The sequence below is a fragment of the Notolabrus celidotus genome, chromosome 17 (assembly GCF_009762535.1).
Source record: "Notolabrus celidotus isolate fNotCel1 chromosome 17, fNotCel1.pri, whole genome shotgun sequence".
Taxonomy (NCBI): Eukaryota; Metazoa; Chordata; class Actinopteri; order Labriformes; family Labridae; genus Notolabrus; species Notolabrus celidotus.
In genome coordinates this window covers 23,539,462-23,552,855 of record NC_048288.1, presented here as the reverse complement: position 1 = coordinate 23,552,855, position 13,394 = coordinate 23,539,462, and the positions used below count along the sequence as shown (strand labels likewise).

Below are 13,394 nucleotides of genomic sequence, written 5' to 3'. Positions count from 1 at the left end.
GCTGTTTTTTTTTAACACTTATAGTCTCACCATTCACTTTCACAACGAAAGGGTTAAATTCAATATTAGATAGTTCAAGTACTCACCTGGGTTACTAGAGCCGTCATCAATGAACTGCAAGTCATCGACTGCTTCAGGGGACTGGAAGACAAAAAGAGACGGTTAACACCTGGTGGTGGCGTGAAGGTGTGCCAGTGACCTGTATCCCAGGAGAAGCCTCCACCATGAGCAGAGGGGCTGGCAGACTGAGGGAGACTGAGAAGACGTGCCAGGCACTCACTGCTGGGTTTAGCAGACAGAAAGCTCCCAGTCTGTCAGAGCCTAAAGCCAGAGTAGCTCTACTCGACTACTCCCCCCGGGAGAGATTGGCATGTTAAAGGAAAGGGAGGTTAAGTTAGGTCATCAGTTCCGGGGTTTGTTGTGATGTGCAGCCAAATCCACAAAAGAGACAGCAAACAGAGCAACATTGCAGCACCAACACAAGTCACCAAGGCACAAAGGAATCCAAGCAGCATGTTAACTTCACTGTTTATGTTAATGCCATTATTACTTATGGTTCATTTCTGTTATCAGAGGTACGATAAATGTTAATTTACCTTAAGGACCACTACTACCTGCAAGTCTGGGATCAAGATGTTTGACCGTACTGGCTGTGCTGTGTCTACTAGAAACTTGTTTAAATATTTCTCAAATACACAATGCCATATTTGGGAGGGAGGCTATTTTACTTGGTGTTACTTTGCTTGTTGTTTTTATTTATTTTATCATGTTATTTCATTTTATGGTGTTTTAATCTTTCTGTAAAGTAGCCTTGAGTGTTAAGAAAGGCGCTTTTAAATAAAATGTATTATTGCTATTATTGTAAAAAAAAGAATGTTTTTTTAAATTGACTAATTGATAATTGATCATTAACATTTCCAAAAATCGATCTTTAAATGTACATCCCTAATTTATAGACCGACTGTTTTTGTCTAACAAGGTGAAGTGTCAGTGGAAACGATGGTCAACTTCTCGGTATTTCTGGTGTAGCCAGTTCTTAGCAATAAACTACTTCCTTATCAAGATTTACAGCACAAACAAATGTTTTTTTTAGCTGCACGTGCAAACAGACACAGGTGTTTAAATAGGCTGAATGCATACAGATCATAGAGGTGAATTATTGTAGTATTATAACTGTTAAGCAAGACTTCAAATGTTCAAAACACTAGAACACTCCCTTAATGAAACCTAAAACCCAGAGAATAGATTACACATCTAGTTTAGAATCTGGAAATAGAGATTATTGCATCATATTACCCTTAGCTTGCAGATGATAGTGGTCCTTAAGTCTTCTTCTATAGGACTACAATCTTTATGGTCAACATGCTGGTGGCAACATCTGTACATTGCTTTATCAAGTTCATATAAAGTAACATCAGTTCTGTTACATCCACCAAAAACAACAAACTGAGGTCAATGTCCACCAACCAAACCACACAAGATCCCACTGATACAGGAGTGCAGACTGACAGCAACAAAGACAACCATGAATACTTGACCCCCCTACAAAATAAAAGACCACTTCAAGGCAAGCACTGCTCACTCAGGCACCTCCAGCATTCCCCTGCTTCCCCTCCCAAGTGAAGACTTCTTATCCTCCACTCGAGCCCACACAAAGTTTCTAACCTGATGACAGGGCAGGAAAACTTCCTTCAGCAGATCAGAGTTTTTAAAAAAGCCAGAGCATGAGAGGAAGTCTTTGGGGGGGACATATTTATCCTCTGTGTGGTATGAAACCCATGCGTGGTACAGACAGCTGATGGGAGTGAGTGAGTGTGAGAGTGGATGAGATGCAGAGTTTGTGGGTGTTTCTCCCCCCCGGAACCAATTCTGGTTAGTGGGATCAAAAATCTGTTTGCATTAGTGCTAGAGAGTCTGTGACTGATTAGTCGGCTGAAAGATGACTGCGTGAATGGTTACTGCTTGAAATGCTTTTTTAGTTGTGAGTTGTAAGGAAGAACCAAGAACAGGGAGGCAGGATGTGAGGGAGACCCAGCCGTCATTCAAAATGAGTAAAGTTTCTCTTCATTGGGAGTTAGTGAGCCACACCATTAAAGTGCAGAGCAGGAAGTTCTGATCAATCACTGAGCCACAACCTAGACTTTTAGACACACTGACGCCTCTTGATTAAGTGGAAAAAAAGACTAGAGTGGGGAGGCAGCAGGAGAAGCCAGGGGGGGTGGGTGGGAGGAGGCCAGAGCCCCGGAGCTCAGCATGCAGCCAGTACCTGGATGTCGTATACGGGTTTGGAAGAAGGAATGGCAGCAAACTGTCGGTAGTCAAACTTCTTTGAAGACAGGGACTAGGAGGATAGCAAATAGGAATGAGCAGAGGTCAAAGGGAATGGAGAAGAGGTGAAAAAAGAAGAGAAGGAAAATGTAAAGTGGGACAAAGTAAAAGAAAGGAGAAAAGAAGGTTGGAGAAGTCAAAATGTTGAAGGAGAGAGGAGGAGAAAAGGATGAGGGAGTATAAAAGGGAAGATGAGAGGCAGAGAGACTAATGGGTGATTCAAACAGCCAGCTGTGGCTGATTGGCTGAAGTGACAATGAGCAAGATAATGGATTAATGCCAATGTGTTTGATGCAGATCTAGAGGCTTCCCTGTTCAGCTTGCAAACCAGTCTACTGTTGTTTTTCTCCAAGTAAAGCTCCTTAAATTAAACTGCAGCCAGTGTTACAGCTTTGTTCAGATATTTGATGAATCACTCTCTGTAAGTCTGTGCAGAGGAAACATTCAACAGTTTACAGTTTCAAAAAGGCAAGTGGAGAAATCAGATCATCAAAAACATTGTAATAACAACAAAGTAATAAGGTTTAGAGCTTACCAGCCTGCCTGGAGAGGTTAGTCCTCGAGGACTGAGCTCTGTGAGAGGAAACAGAAAAACTGTTTTTAAGCTAGCAAAACAAAAAGTATTACAAAAACATCAAGCAGAATGGAAGAAATAAGAAACAGCTTAGTCAACGCAAGATGTTTAAAATAAAGGCTGGTTTATACTTCTGCATCTCCCCTACGCAGCAGGGGCGGACACGGACATGAGCACCACATACTTGTGCATCGATGTGTTTGTGTCGCACAGCAATTCTCAGCCGAAACACTTGAGGGCAGTGCAGTTTCTCTGATAGCCAGTCACCTGCTTCCGGCCCCGCTACGATCTCTGTTTACTTTTCCACAGAGATTCAGAGCGTGTTATGTTAATCTACATCTGATACATGTTGCTGTTTATCATACAGACATGATTACATGAAGAACAGAGAGGAGGAGATGAAATACACGGCCGATGTCCGGGATCCTGGAAGTCCTGTAAATGCAGGAAGCACAGGACGCCGAGCGGACCAATCACAGAGCTTGCGGCCCGGTTACATTTTGGAGGAGGTGCACGTCAGCTACGTGCCTAGGCCTCTGTGTAGGTACGGGAACTATACAGACCCCCGGCGTAGGCTACACCGTCGATTTGACGCAGAAGTATAAATCAGCCTTAACTCTTCTAGATGCATGTTCAGAAATCGGAAAGTTAACAGCAGCTTCTTACCTTCCATAGGTGTTGGAGAAGGTGTTGGGACAGGTGAGGGTGACTCCGTCAGCTGGTCTAGTGTGCCACGCTTCTTCCCGTCACGAGACTTGGCGATGACCATCTGAGCTTTCAGTGCGTCTTGCTCCAGAGACTTCATTCTACAAGAGAAACAAACGCCTTCAGATAAATAATGAGCTAAAACCTTCAGGAAGCACAGACCCCTATATGTGGGTGTAGCGCCCATCACTACTTATTCTGGGTGCTCCTTGTCCTGGTTTGCTGAGGACCGGTTTCAATTTCCTTTCTCAATGAGAGGCATTCCAGGAAAAGGAAAACCTACTGATAGTAGGCTTACCCTCAACTCACAAATAGCTTGCAAACTTACCACGGACTGTGTTAGTACTGATAAAAGTATGGAAATCAAGAGAACAGCAAGAGGCAAATGAAAAAGGTGCTGCAGAGAGGGAGGGGGGACAAAACTAAGAATAAAGAGAGGGAGGGACTAGAGGAAGCTAGGAACAGCAGAGACGTGCAGAAGCAAGACAGCACTGGAAAGGCAGTGAAGCACTGTCACAGTTTGGCTGCGAGTGCTTGCTTGGACCTTTCCAAACTCAGCCTCGAGCAAAATACCCCAAAGCACCCCAGCACACCCCCACGATGCCGTGCGTCTGGCCCTGGTGGCTGAGGGCCGAGGAGCAGACCTGAGCTGGGAGGCAGCAGAGGAGGAAGTAGAGAAGGAGGTGGGGGGTTGGGGGGACTCGGCCGTGCCCTGAGACGCCTTCACTCTGGCCTGGTAGAGCCTCTTAGCCAGGTCCTGCTCATACTGCTTAACATCCTCCTCAAGGCCGTACGGCCTGGGCCCCACAGGGATGGGGAGGGAGGGTGAAAGAGAGGAGGATGGGAGAGGATGAAGGGGACACCGGGGTGAAGGAGGAGTGTGATCAGAAAAAGGAGAAAAAGGCATACAGAGAGAAAAAGAGGAGACAACCAAAGAATGGAGGGTAAAAGACACATTTAAAGAGCCAGGAATAATTAAGACTCAAATTTTAGACATGAAAATATAGAAAGAGGAGAGGAGACGAGCTAACACACACACAACGGGGTGTTATAACACAATGATCTGAGAGCTGATACTCGGATTGGCTGGTAAAAAATAAAATAGATGTTTGTCTTTTTCCTTTCGCACAATCTGATTACTACCAATGTGCTGGAAATACTCCCTGGGACAAAAGGTCATTGACCCTGGATGTTCTATTTACCGTGCTGCTCTCCACATGGCTCTCTTCTCAGCCTCCAGCGCTCGTTTCTCAGCAGGGGACAGGTCCTTGTCAGAGGCCACGGCAAGTTCAGGGCTCTGCATCCGGAGCCTCTCTTGATGTCTGCGCTCGGCTTTGGCTGTGCGGATCGGAGCCGCGGACTCCCCGGGGTACACCGGTATCAAACTGACAAAACAAACAAGATGCAGTGAGTACGGTGACAAAAACAACAACAGAAGGAGACTGAAGATGTTGTTGTTCGAAGTAATTACCCCGTCATGGAGTTGGGCCTCTGCTCAAGCCTGAAGCTGTCATCCAGTGAATTCCTCTGAGAGTCTCCCTTCCCATCAACAGAGGACGGCCTACGAACGTGACAAACAATGAGCTGAAGAAGCTCCAAAAAAACCCATTTGAAGCAATGATGAAGAGGAACTCACCCTGAGCTGCCGCAGTAGCTCGGTGGTGTGACGTTGTAGCACGGTGGTGTGGGGCAGTGCTGCGATGTGGGGGTAACTGGCTCCACCTTGTACTCCACTCCATCCAGCAGCACTTTGCCAGAAGCCTTCATGTGCGCCACCTGCCTTGCCAGGTCCTCCTCTTCATCCTCATCGTCTTCATCCAGCAGATACTCCCTCGCTCGCTGCTCAAACTTCCTCTCTGAGAAGGGAGGAACAGACGGAGAAGTTTGTAAATATGAGACAGATACCATCATCTGTTATTTTCAAAGGATGCTCAGAGAACAACAAACCTTCTTCCTCCCTCATTTTCTTCAGGTCATCTTCTCCAACAAGAGAGACTCGAGGTTTGGGTTTTTCTGGGGTCTGCTGCTTCACGTCGATTTCAAAATACTTCTGTCTGTCCCTGAATGAGCGCTGCTCCGGGCTGCTCTTACCGCTGGGAGAAGGACTCTGAGAAAGAAAGAACAGAATACAAAATGAGGTTCATTTTCTGCTTCAGTTTTAAGAGCACCAGAAGGACCTGCAGTGTTAAAGAGATGGCAGAACAGCAAATACGGGCTGGTGTTTTCTAATGAAGAGTTGATTCTTGTTGTTTTTCTTTGCTGCAAAGCCAAAAAAGCAAAAACTGAAAGAGAAAAAAAAAGTCCAACTGACCAAGAAGAAATAAAAATTGGCCTTTAAAAGCGAACCCAGCACCACCAAGCTGATTAAACATCGATTAGATGGCGGTCTAATTATTGCCAGATAAAACACATCTGTCTCCCAGAGTCCAGGAGCAGGGAAACCGCCACCGTTCAAGCCGAGCACACCACAGCCAAGGACAGAGAACTGCTGCCGTACAGGAGATGTGGCGGAGGCGGTGGATACCTGCAGTTCCATACTCGGCCTGGAGAAGCGAGGCACTGCTGCCAGGCTCATATAATCCTGACGCGGGGAGGGCTTGCTGTTCGGACTCATAGCAGCTCCCTCCTGACCATCTATGTCATCATCAAACACCTCGTTGATCAACTCAGGCTGAAAAGGGCCACAGAGGTCGTCACCAGACGGTCAGACTAAGACGCCGAAGAGCCGTCCTTATTTTCTACAAAACTACAATTATCTTAGAGCAAGTAAAAATGTGTTTATTCTTAAAGCTGCAGAATGAACATCAACTTATTCAGTACCAAGTTCTCGGAGCATTACCTGCTGGGAAAAAAAATCCAAGAATAAAGAGGAGAGTCCCCCTTTGTGAGGAATCATTCCTCAATAAGTTTTCATGTCCTCCTGACATTTGATGATTTAATGAGTGGGCTGTTTTTGATGCTGAACAGGTAATTAGGCCCCTGCTTTGAGTCTATGGTGGAAAAATGCTAGTTTTTGACACATTGTCCTTGTGAAGAATAATTTTCTCTATAGTAGAGAAAGAAAATTCTACAAGCTGTCAGAAATGTCTCCAACTTTTCTTCCTAAAAAAATTAAAATTTGCCACATTAGGGACTGAAACAGAATCTGACCTGCAGCCTGTTGCACCAGCTGTGCGTAAGTTGTGTCCTAAGTTAGGATGTAAAGTCCTCACTAAACCAAACGTTGAAACTAGTTAGTTTGTAACTTAAGTTGTGTCGTTGTTTGGTTTCACCCCAGAGATGTAAGGTTCATCTTAACCATAGACTGAATAAATAATGGACGTAGTATCCGTGACGTCACCCATCTGTTCCTGAGCGCTGTTTTGAAGCCTATCGACGGCGGCAGCCATATTGGAAATGTAGAACTCAACCAGTCAAAGTTTGAGCCTCTGAGCCAACAGCTATGTGTTCCCGACCTGGAGTCAAGTCAGTCATGTCCTTATTTGGGCAAAAACTTGTAATCTTAATATCTTCTGAACCGTCGTGTTAGAAAAAAATTCACCCCCGTACAGTGTGTGCTGATAGAGAGATTAGCTAAATAGAGCCAAGCCGTTTTTTGAACCAGGTTGTAAACATGTTTATTAATGCTGCAAAGATAGTCTTTTTTGAATTGGTGTGTATGTGGTGTCCAGTGTTTCTGCAGCCAGCCTCAAGCGGATTCTCGATGAATTGCAGTTTATAACACTTCCGCACGGGCTTCATATTTTGTGACCGGAGGTTGCCGCTTGATCTTAACTAGTAGACTGCAACGTCCAAACTACCCAAGACATTGTCGCAGATATGACGTTTACACTTCCATCAGCCAATCAGAGGAAAGCACCAATATTGATGCGTTGTTATCTTTGTGCCTAAAAGTCTCTGAACTGACCAACAACAACATATGTTAATACTCAGATGGGCAAATCTTGGTCATCATAACATTTTTCCAAAGGATGTAATCTCTTGCGGATATCGCGCTGCCGGCGTAATCTAACTGGGAGAATCCTCAGTATCTCCTCATCCTCCAAATCATCCCAACTTTTAAAACAACGCTCTATGGCAGCCGATATACTCTACGGAGGACTTTACACCTACTAGGAACTAAGTGGAAGAATTATGTTGTAACTTAGGCTGACGTTTGAACTATCACGATGAAAAAAAACTATCATGATGGTGCAACGCACAAAACGTTAGTAGAGAGTGAACTCCATCCTAAATGAGAAATTGCGTTCAAACTAGGCTACATTTGAACTTACACCAAGTTGGTGCAACAGGCTGCTGTTAACTTTCTTCAATCTGAGATTTTGAATGAAGTAGTGTCTGTTTTTAAGAATAAGTAGACCTCCTCTTCTTGTAAGATATTATCTTCCATTCAGTGAACGCAACAGACAGCTGTGCTAATAATGTTTGTTGGTCCATGTGTAGACTCACCTCTGGAGAAGGCTGCTTGAGGTGGAAATTGTTCCTCACTCCGTACAGGTCCTGCTGGGAGCCGGAGGATAAACAGAGAGTTATTAGAATGAAGTTAACTCAGACACAGACACTGAGGAACAGAGCAGGCAGACTGATGAACAGCTGGGATAGAAAACGTACACAAAAGAGGGAAGTGATTCAATATTAGTACACGAGTCACACACGGATGAACGAATGGGTCAAGACTGAACAGCAGTATGAAAGATGATGCCACAGGAGTACGCAAAAACCGATGATGAACGCATTCCACACGTCACAGCACGTCACAAGCCTCCCGACACGGCGCAGGCCCCGTATAGGACAGCCTGCTCCAGTCAGGAGGGGGCAAGGGGGCGAGATCATCCAATCAGCACAGCATGCTTTTTGTTGTTGTGACCCGGTGGAGCCCGGGCAGCATGGCCTACCTGCGGTGGCTCCATCACTGCCAGTGAGCGAGGCACGGCGGCAAACGCCTTGTATGCCTGCTTGACATTCATGGGGAACTCGTCGGGCGAGGTAGGGGAGGGGGCGCGAGGCTGCAGGGGGGGGGAGGTTGGAGGGGTTGGGGTGGGGTGGGGTCGGGGTTATGGAGAAAAATGGGGTAGGATCATATGGAGGAGGAGGAGCCAAGGGGAGGAAGAGGACGGACAGACAGAGACATGGAGGAGAGGGTAGACTATGAAAAAAACCAGCAGAGTTGAAGAAGACTGTGGAGGAGAACAGGTGAAGAGCATGGCGGCTGGTTTCATGTGACAGAGGAGGGGAGTATGCAGAGAATAACACGCAGTAGGGCCTGGGAAGTTCAAAGCCAGGATTGATTTTGTGTGTGACCTCGGAAAGATGCGAGATGAAAGCTTCTTGGTTATTCACTAATCCAACTCTGCTGCTTGTGAAAGACAGAAATGAGTGGAAAATTTCAGAGAGCGGAAATTAAAAGGACTTCTATTTAACTATGTTAGGATCTCTGGATGCTGCCTTTACTGGTGTTGTTTAATCACCTTAACTCCAGGTGTTCCTGGGGGGGTCACATAAAGCAGCAGCTGCACAGACTGAACTACCCTGTGCGTTAAAATTAAAGTCTTCCTTTCTTTGGTTTGAGCTTCTTTAGAAACACAAATCTTTCTTTTTGGTTAAATCAATCTGCATCTCTGCTGTACTGCTATGAGATAGCGCTCCAGTGTTTTGAAGCTGTGCGGTCAGAGCAGGTGGCACAGAGCTGAGAGTGGAGAGAAAACAGCACTATGTGGTGGTGAGGGGTCTTACAGAGGTCTGGGAGTTGAAGGGGGAGGGGCCATGCTGGAAAGGGTTTGGACTGTGGCTGTCCGGAGTGGAGGGGGAGCCACTTGGCCGCACACGCCCAACTGGCTGGATGGCACCTGGTCGCGTCTGAAGGGAAGAAGATGTTTTATACATGTGATCAGATTAATGATGGATGTGGCTGTAAAAAAAGAAATGTTCTTGAATCTTTAGTGACCGGTACTACAGTGAGGAGGACACTCGACACACCAAAGTTTGAGATGAATGTCAACTCAAAATGAATGGGAGCTAATGGAAGATGATAATCAGCACACCAGTTACATTTACTGTTTTAAAGCTCAAAACTAATTTGTACCAAACCAGGAAGCTACGTCTTCAATGAGAAAACTTAAATAATAACAAACTAAAACCCCTCTGACGCCAAGAAAAGAGTTTTATCTTGAGTTATTCACCTTATTTTCAGCGGTTGTACGGACCTAGGCAATTCACAGGTTTTTGTGAAGCATTTCCGGTTTCTTACATCCGGTCAATGGTAAACACCGGTAACTTAACCCATTCAAAGCTCCTAGAGAAGCAAATCTCTCCACAGTTATGTCTTCGCGGAAGCCAGTCAGAGTCAAAGTAGGGCAGGTCAGAATCATAAGTTGAGCTGACCAATCCACACAGAGTTATTAAGCACGCCTCTGTGCAAAGTTACGCATCATATTCCTATAAACTCGACCTGACAGCACAAAGTAATTAAATTGTCCTTGTAAGTAATATTAGGACACTTCTTCATGTCATCCTCCCAGGCTCTTACACTGCCCGGATGTGACAACTAGTTAACATTACATTTTGACTGAACTTTTAAAATGTGCCCAAGAAGTTTTTGAAGATATTTGTCAAGCTACGCAATGACGAATGTATGAGCCATTCTTTCCTATGTTGTTTTTGTTTTTTGTTTTGTTACTCACACAATCACCACAAGGGGCACTTCAGGTACACGGGCAGGTAAATACTACAAAAGGGGCACAGGTGAAGTAGTGATCTTGGGAACGGGAAGAGCACACGGTTTTTACCGCTTGTCCTATACCACACATTCATCTTTCATCACGCCTATCACAATCAAAGTAAGTTGTTTTACCTGTTTATGTTTTGAAACAATAAACAGCAAGAAATAACGCAACAATAATCTCAGATTGGACATTGGATTCTTTTAGAAGCGCGTCAAAAACACCTCACTCCCACACCCAGACAGTGACAAAAATCCGGTCAGGATAGTCACTACAACGAATATTATGAGCCGGATGTCGGGGACAAAATGCAGAATTATGTCTTAACTTCCGCATTCAAAAATAAGGTGAATAGGCGCTTTAAAAGTTTAGTAAACAAGTCAAATGCCTCAAAATCTAAAACACACAACAATCCGTCAGCCAATCAGATTCACTAATGTCTAAATAATTCTGCATAATAATCCAACTGTGTTGTTTTCACACTCACTGATGATGGGGATTCATCCCTGGCAGTGGGAGTGGAGGTGTAATGAATGTTTGCCTGCAAGCATAAAAAACATCATTTAACAAAGAAAGAGAAAGCAAAGCTGATGCATGGGTTTGCAGCTTCTACTACAGTTTCAAACAACAGTGCATACAGTGACAACATGTCTACAATTGGAGCGTATTAGGATGATGCCAGGCCAAAAGTAACGAAAGATGCAAGACCACAGTGTTAACCTTTGGCTAATTTGATCACCAACTGTGCGTCACATTTCTCCGAGCTATCTCAAATCGTCCTATAATGTTATAAAATACTAATAACACTGATTTAAAAAATAGAGATTTCATAGTTATTCTGCCGGGAGAGAATGAGCAGCCAGCTGGTCAGTAGAGATGTTGAGAACAGTCAGTCAGAGAGCTATTTTTCATCTGAATGCACATCCAGTCTGCATAAGGCAAAGTATCAGTCACCAGCTGTCCATGGAGAAGTCGCATGCTTTTCAGACTGCAGCAGACATGACCTGTAGCGCACTGGTAATGTTTTATTAACAGATAGTGGGCTCAGAGCAGCAGACGCATTGTGCTACATTTATTTTAAATCCAGGCCAGAGCAGAGTGAGTGCCACAAGACCCACTTACAAAGCGGGTCTCCCTGCCTGAATACAGGGAGCTGCTGGAGGACTGGAGGCTGGGCTACAAGCGGGAGGAGAAGTCACAATTATCAATGGCAAGATATCTCTTCTTATAGAGGAGGGGGATGAGTCATGGAAGAAGAAGAAATAAAGAAAAAAGATGGCAGGAGAGCAGATAATAAGAGGTGGGTGATGAGGCTGCTCACCGGTTGAATTGTGGGAGAGTACGGGGCTTCTCTGATCGGGCTTTCAGTCCGGGTAAAATCAGAGGAAGGTGCCTGGAAAACAAACGTTAAAACAGTTAACAGCTGCAGGAACGAACACTTCTTGCAATAAAAGACAATGTGGCAAACAAATACTAAGAAATAAATCATCGGTTAGTCTCGTAAGGAATTGATTGTCCAGTAAATTTAACCAACAACAAGCTCTGGGAGATAAACATGCACTTTTCTGTGCGTCTAACATGTCGTGGGTCCTCCACGACCGCTGACCTCCCTCGCAGCTGTCCAAACTGACATTCCTGTCGATGTTCTGACTGTGTGCCTAAATGCCTCACGAGGTGCTACAGGCTCCATGCTCACAGCAAAAACATGCACCAGTTCAGCTTGATGTTGAATTCAGTTTGATACACGTCAGTTGGAAGCACAGTTTCTAGTTTTCCTCATGCACCTCTTCACACTGTAGAGCCAAAACGTATCAACCCAAGGGCAGGGATTTGATGTCCATTGAGACATCTACACTACTTTCCTTGGGCCCAAATTGATGTCTTGTAACCTGCATTAACAGATGATTCTCCATGTGCCAAAAAGACTTACAGCTTCAGAGATACTCCTCTGAAGCTGTCCACCAGTCGAGTGCAAGTCCTATATTTATATCAGCTGGGTTTTTCGTCTGTATGAACTCCTGAGGGAGAAATATTGCCTCTTTGTTGCTTCTTAGTGCTCCTCCATGACCAGCAGTTAGATAACGGGCAGCAGACAGGCAGCATACAGTGGCTCTTTGAAAACAGCTACAATCATAATGGCGAGCATCAACCAGCGCAGTAAGGTTGACAGTCAGACAGCAAAACAATGAACTCAAAGTCTTTATAAAGCTCTATTTTAACCCAAACAGTTGAAAACATAAAGACTTTTAGTCTTAAATCACAGAAAACTGAATCAATCTATGTTGTAATGACATTTTTGCAGATTATTTTTGCTACGTTTTGAGTAAAAGATAAATATAAATTATACAGATCTTGATAGGAACGTCAGGTCCATTTCAGTGTCACAAGTGAGCGAAACAAACTGTGCAGTAACACACCATGCTGCCTCCAAACCACACTCAGGTAGGCGGCTTGCCTTGCTGAACAACCAGGGCTTCAGTTGGCCCTGCTTCCCATAGCCAACAGGAGGCCCCGACAGGAGCTGCTCTCCAGCCGGACGCCCCTTTCCTTTACGATTAGCCACCAAGAAAGGATTCTCTTTGAAGCAGATCGGCTGAGAGTCCACCATACATTCTTCTTCTTCTTCTTCTCCTAAACATGTTGATGAACTGATCGTTGTTGATGAGCCTGCACTGTTGGTAGTCATGGTTCCGTTGGGGGAGAACTGGGATCCGTGATGAAAGCCGTGATCTGTGATCAGACTAGCGGAGGACTCTTGGTCCATGTGAGGATTTGTTGGTTGGACTAAACTGAAGCCCAAAGGCTCCAAAGGGGCTCCATACTGGGCCTGAAGGGGGGCCTCCATGGGAGCAGTCAGACTTATAGAGGTAGAGAACTGGACAGGAAAGAGGGGGGGACACAGAGTGAAGTCACACAGGAAGGGGAAAAAGCTGAACTCACACAAAGGAAATGAAAGATACGAAAGTAAGAGAATAAAAGATGAAAGAGAAACTGAGATGATGAAGTAGTAGGGTTGCAAAATTCTTAGAACTTTCAAAGTTGGTAACTTTCCACGGGAATAAACCAGG

General features: G+C 44.9%; 2 protein-coding genes across 16 annotated transcripts in view; one reads left to right on the top strand and one right to left on the bottom strand.

Annotated features, from left to right (window-relative positions):
* The window catches only part of scrib (scribble planar cell polarity protein), an 84,067-nt gene that overhangs the window by 4,326 nt on the left and 66,347 nt on the right, over positions 1 to 13,394 (bottom strand). For 5 of the 11 annotated variants that reach the window (XM_034706266.1, XM_034706268.1, XM_034706269.1 and 2 more), the window contains 12 exons: positions 11,648 to 11,719; positions 10,814 to 10,867; positions 9,341 to 9,463; positions 8,057 to 8,110; positions 5,555 to 5,714; positions 5,244 to 5,463; positions 5,079 to 5,168; positions 4,810 to 4,992; positions 3,569 to 3,708; positions 2,864 to 2,901; positions 2,267 to 2,341; positions 87 to 141 (listed from right to left, as the gene is read on the bottom strand). In XM_034706266.1, coding sequence (XP_034562157.1) covers positions 87 to 141; positions 2,267 to 2,341; positions 2,864 to 2,901; positions 3,569 to 3,708; positions 4,810 to 4,992; positions 5,079 to 5,168; positions 5,244 to 5,463; positions 5,555 to 5,714; positions 8,057 to 8,110; positions 9,341 to 9,463; positions 10,814 to 10,867; positions 11,648 to 11,719 — 1,264 coding nt within the window. The remainder of the gene's footprint in view (positions 1 to 86; positions 142 to 2,266; positions 2,342 to 2,863; positions 2,902 to 3,568; positions 3,709 to 4,809; positions 4,993 to 5,078; positions 5,169 to 5,243; positions 5,464 to 5,554; positions 5,715 to 8,056; positions 8,111 to 9,340; positions 9,464 to 10,813; positions 10,868 to 11,647; positions 11,720 to 13,394) is intronic. The other 6 variants (XM_034706272.1, XM_034706274.1, XM_034706277.1 and 3 more) reach the window with 3 other exon arrangements.
* Positions 1 to 13,394, top strand: part of kif9 (kinesin family member 9) — a 36,271-nt gene that overhangs the window by 15,384 nt on the left and 7,493 nt on the right. Inside the window, exon 22 of one of the 5 annotated variants that reach the window (XM_034706280.1) lies at positions 3,578 to 6,502. The exons of 3 other annotated variants lie outside the window; for them this stretch is intronic. The gene's annotated coding sequence lies outside the window, so the exon portion shown is untranslated. Of the gene's footprint in view, positions 1 to 3,269; positions 3,289 to 3,577; positions 6,503 to 13,394 lie in introns of those variants that run through there. One more of the 5 variants, XM_034706281.1, reaches the window with a different exon arrangement.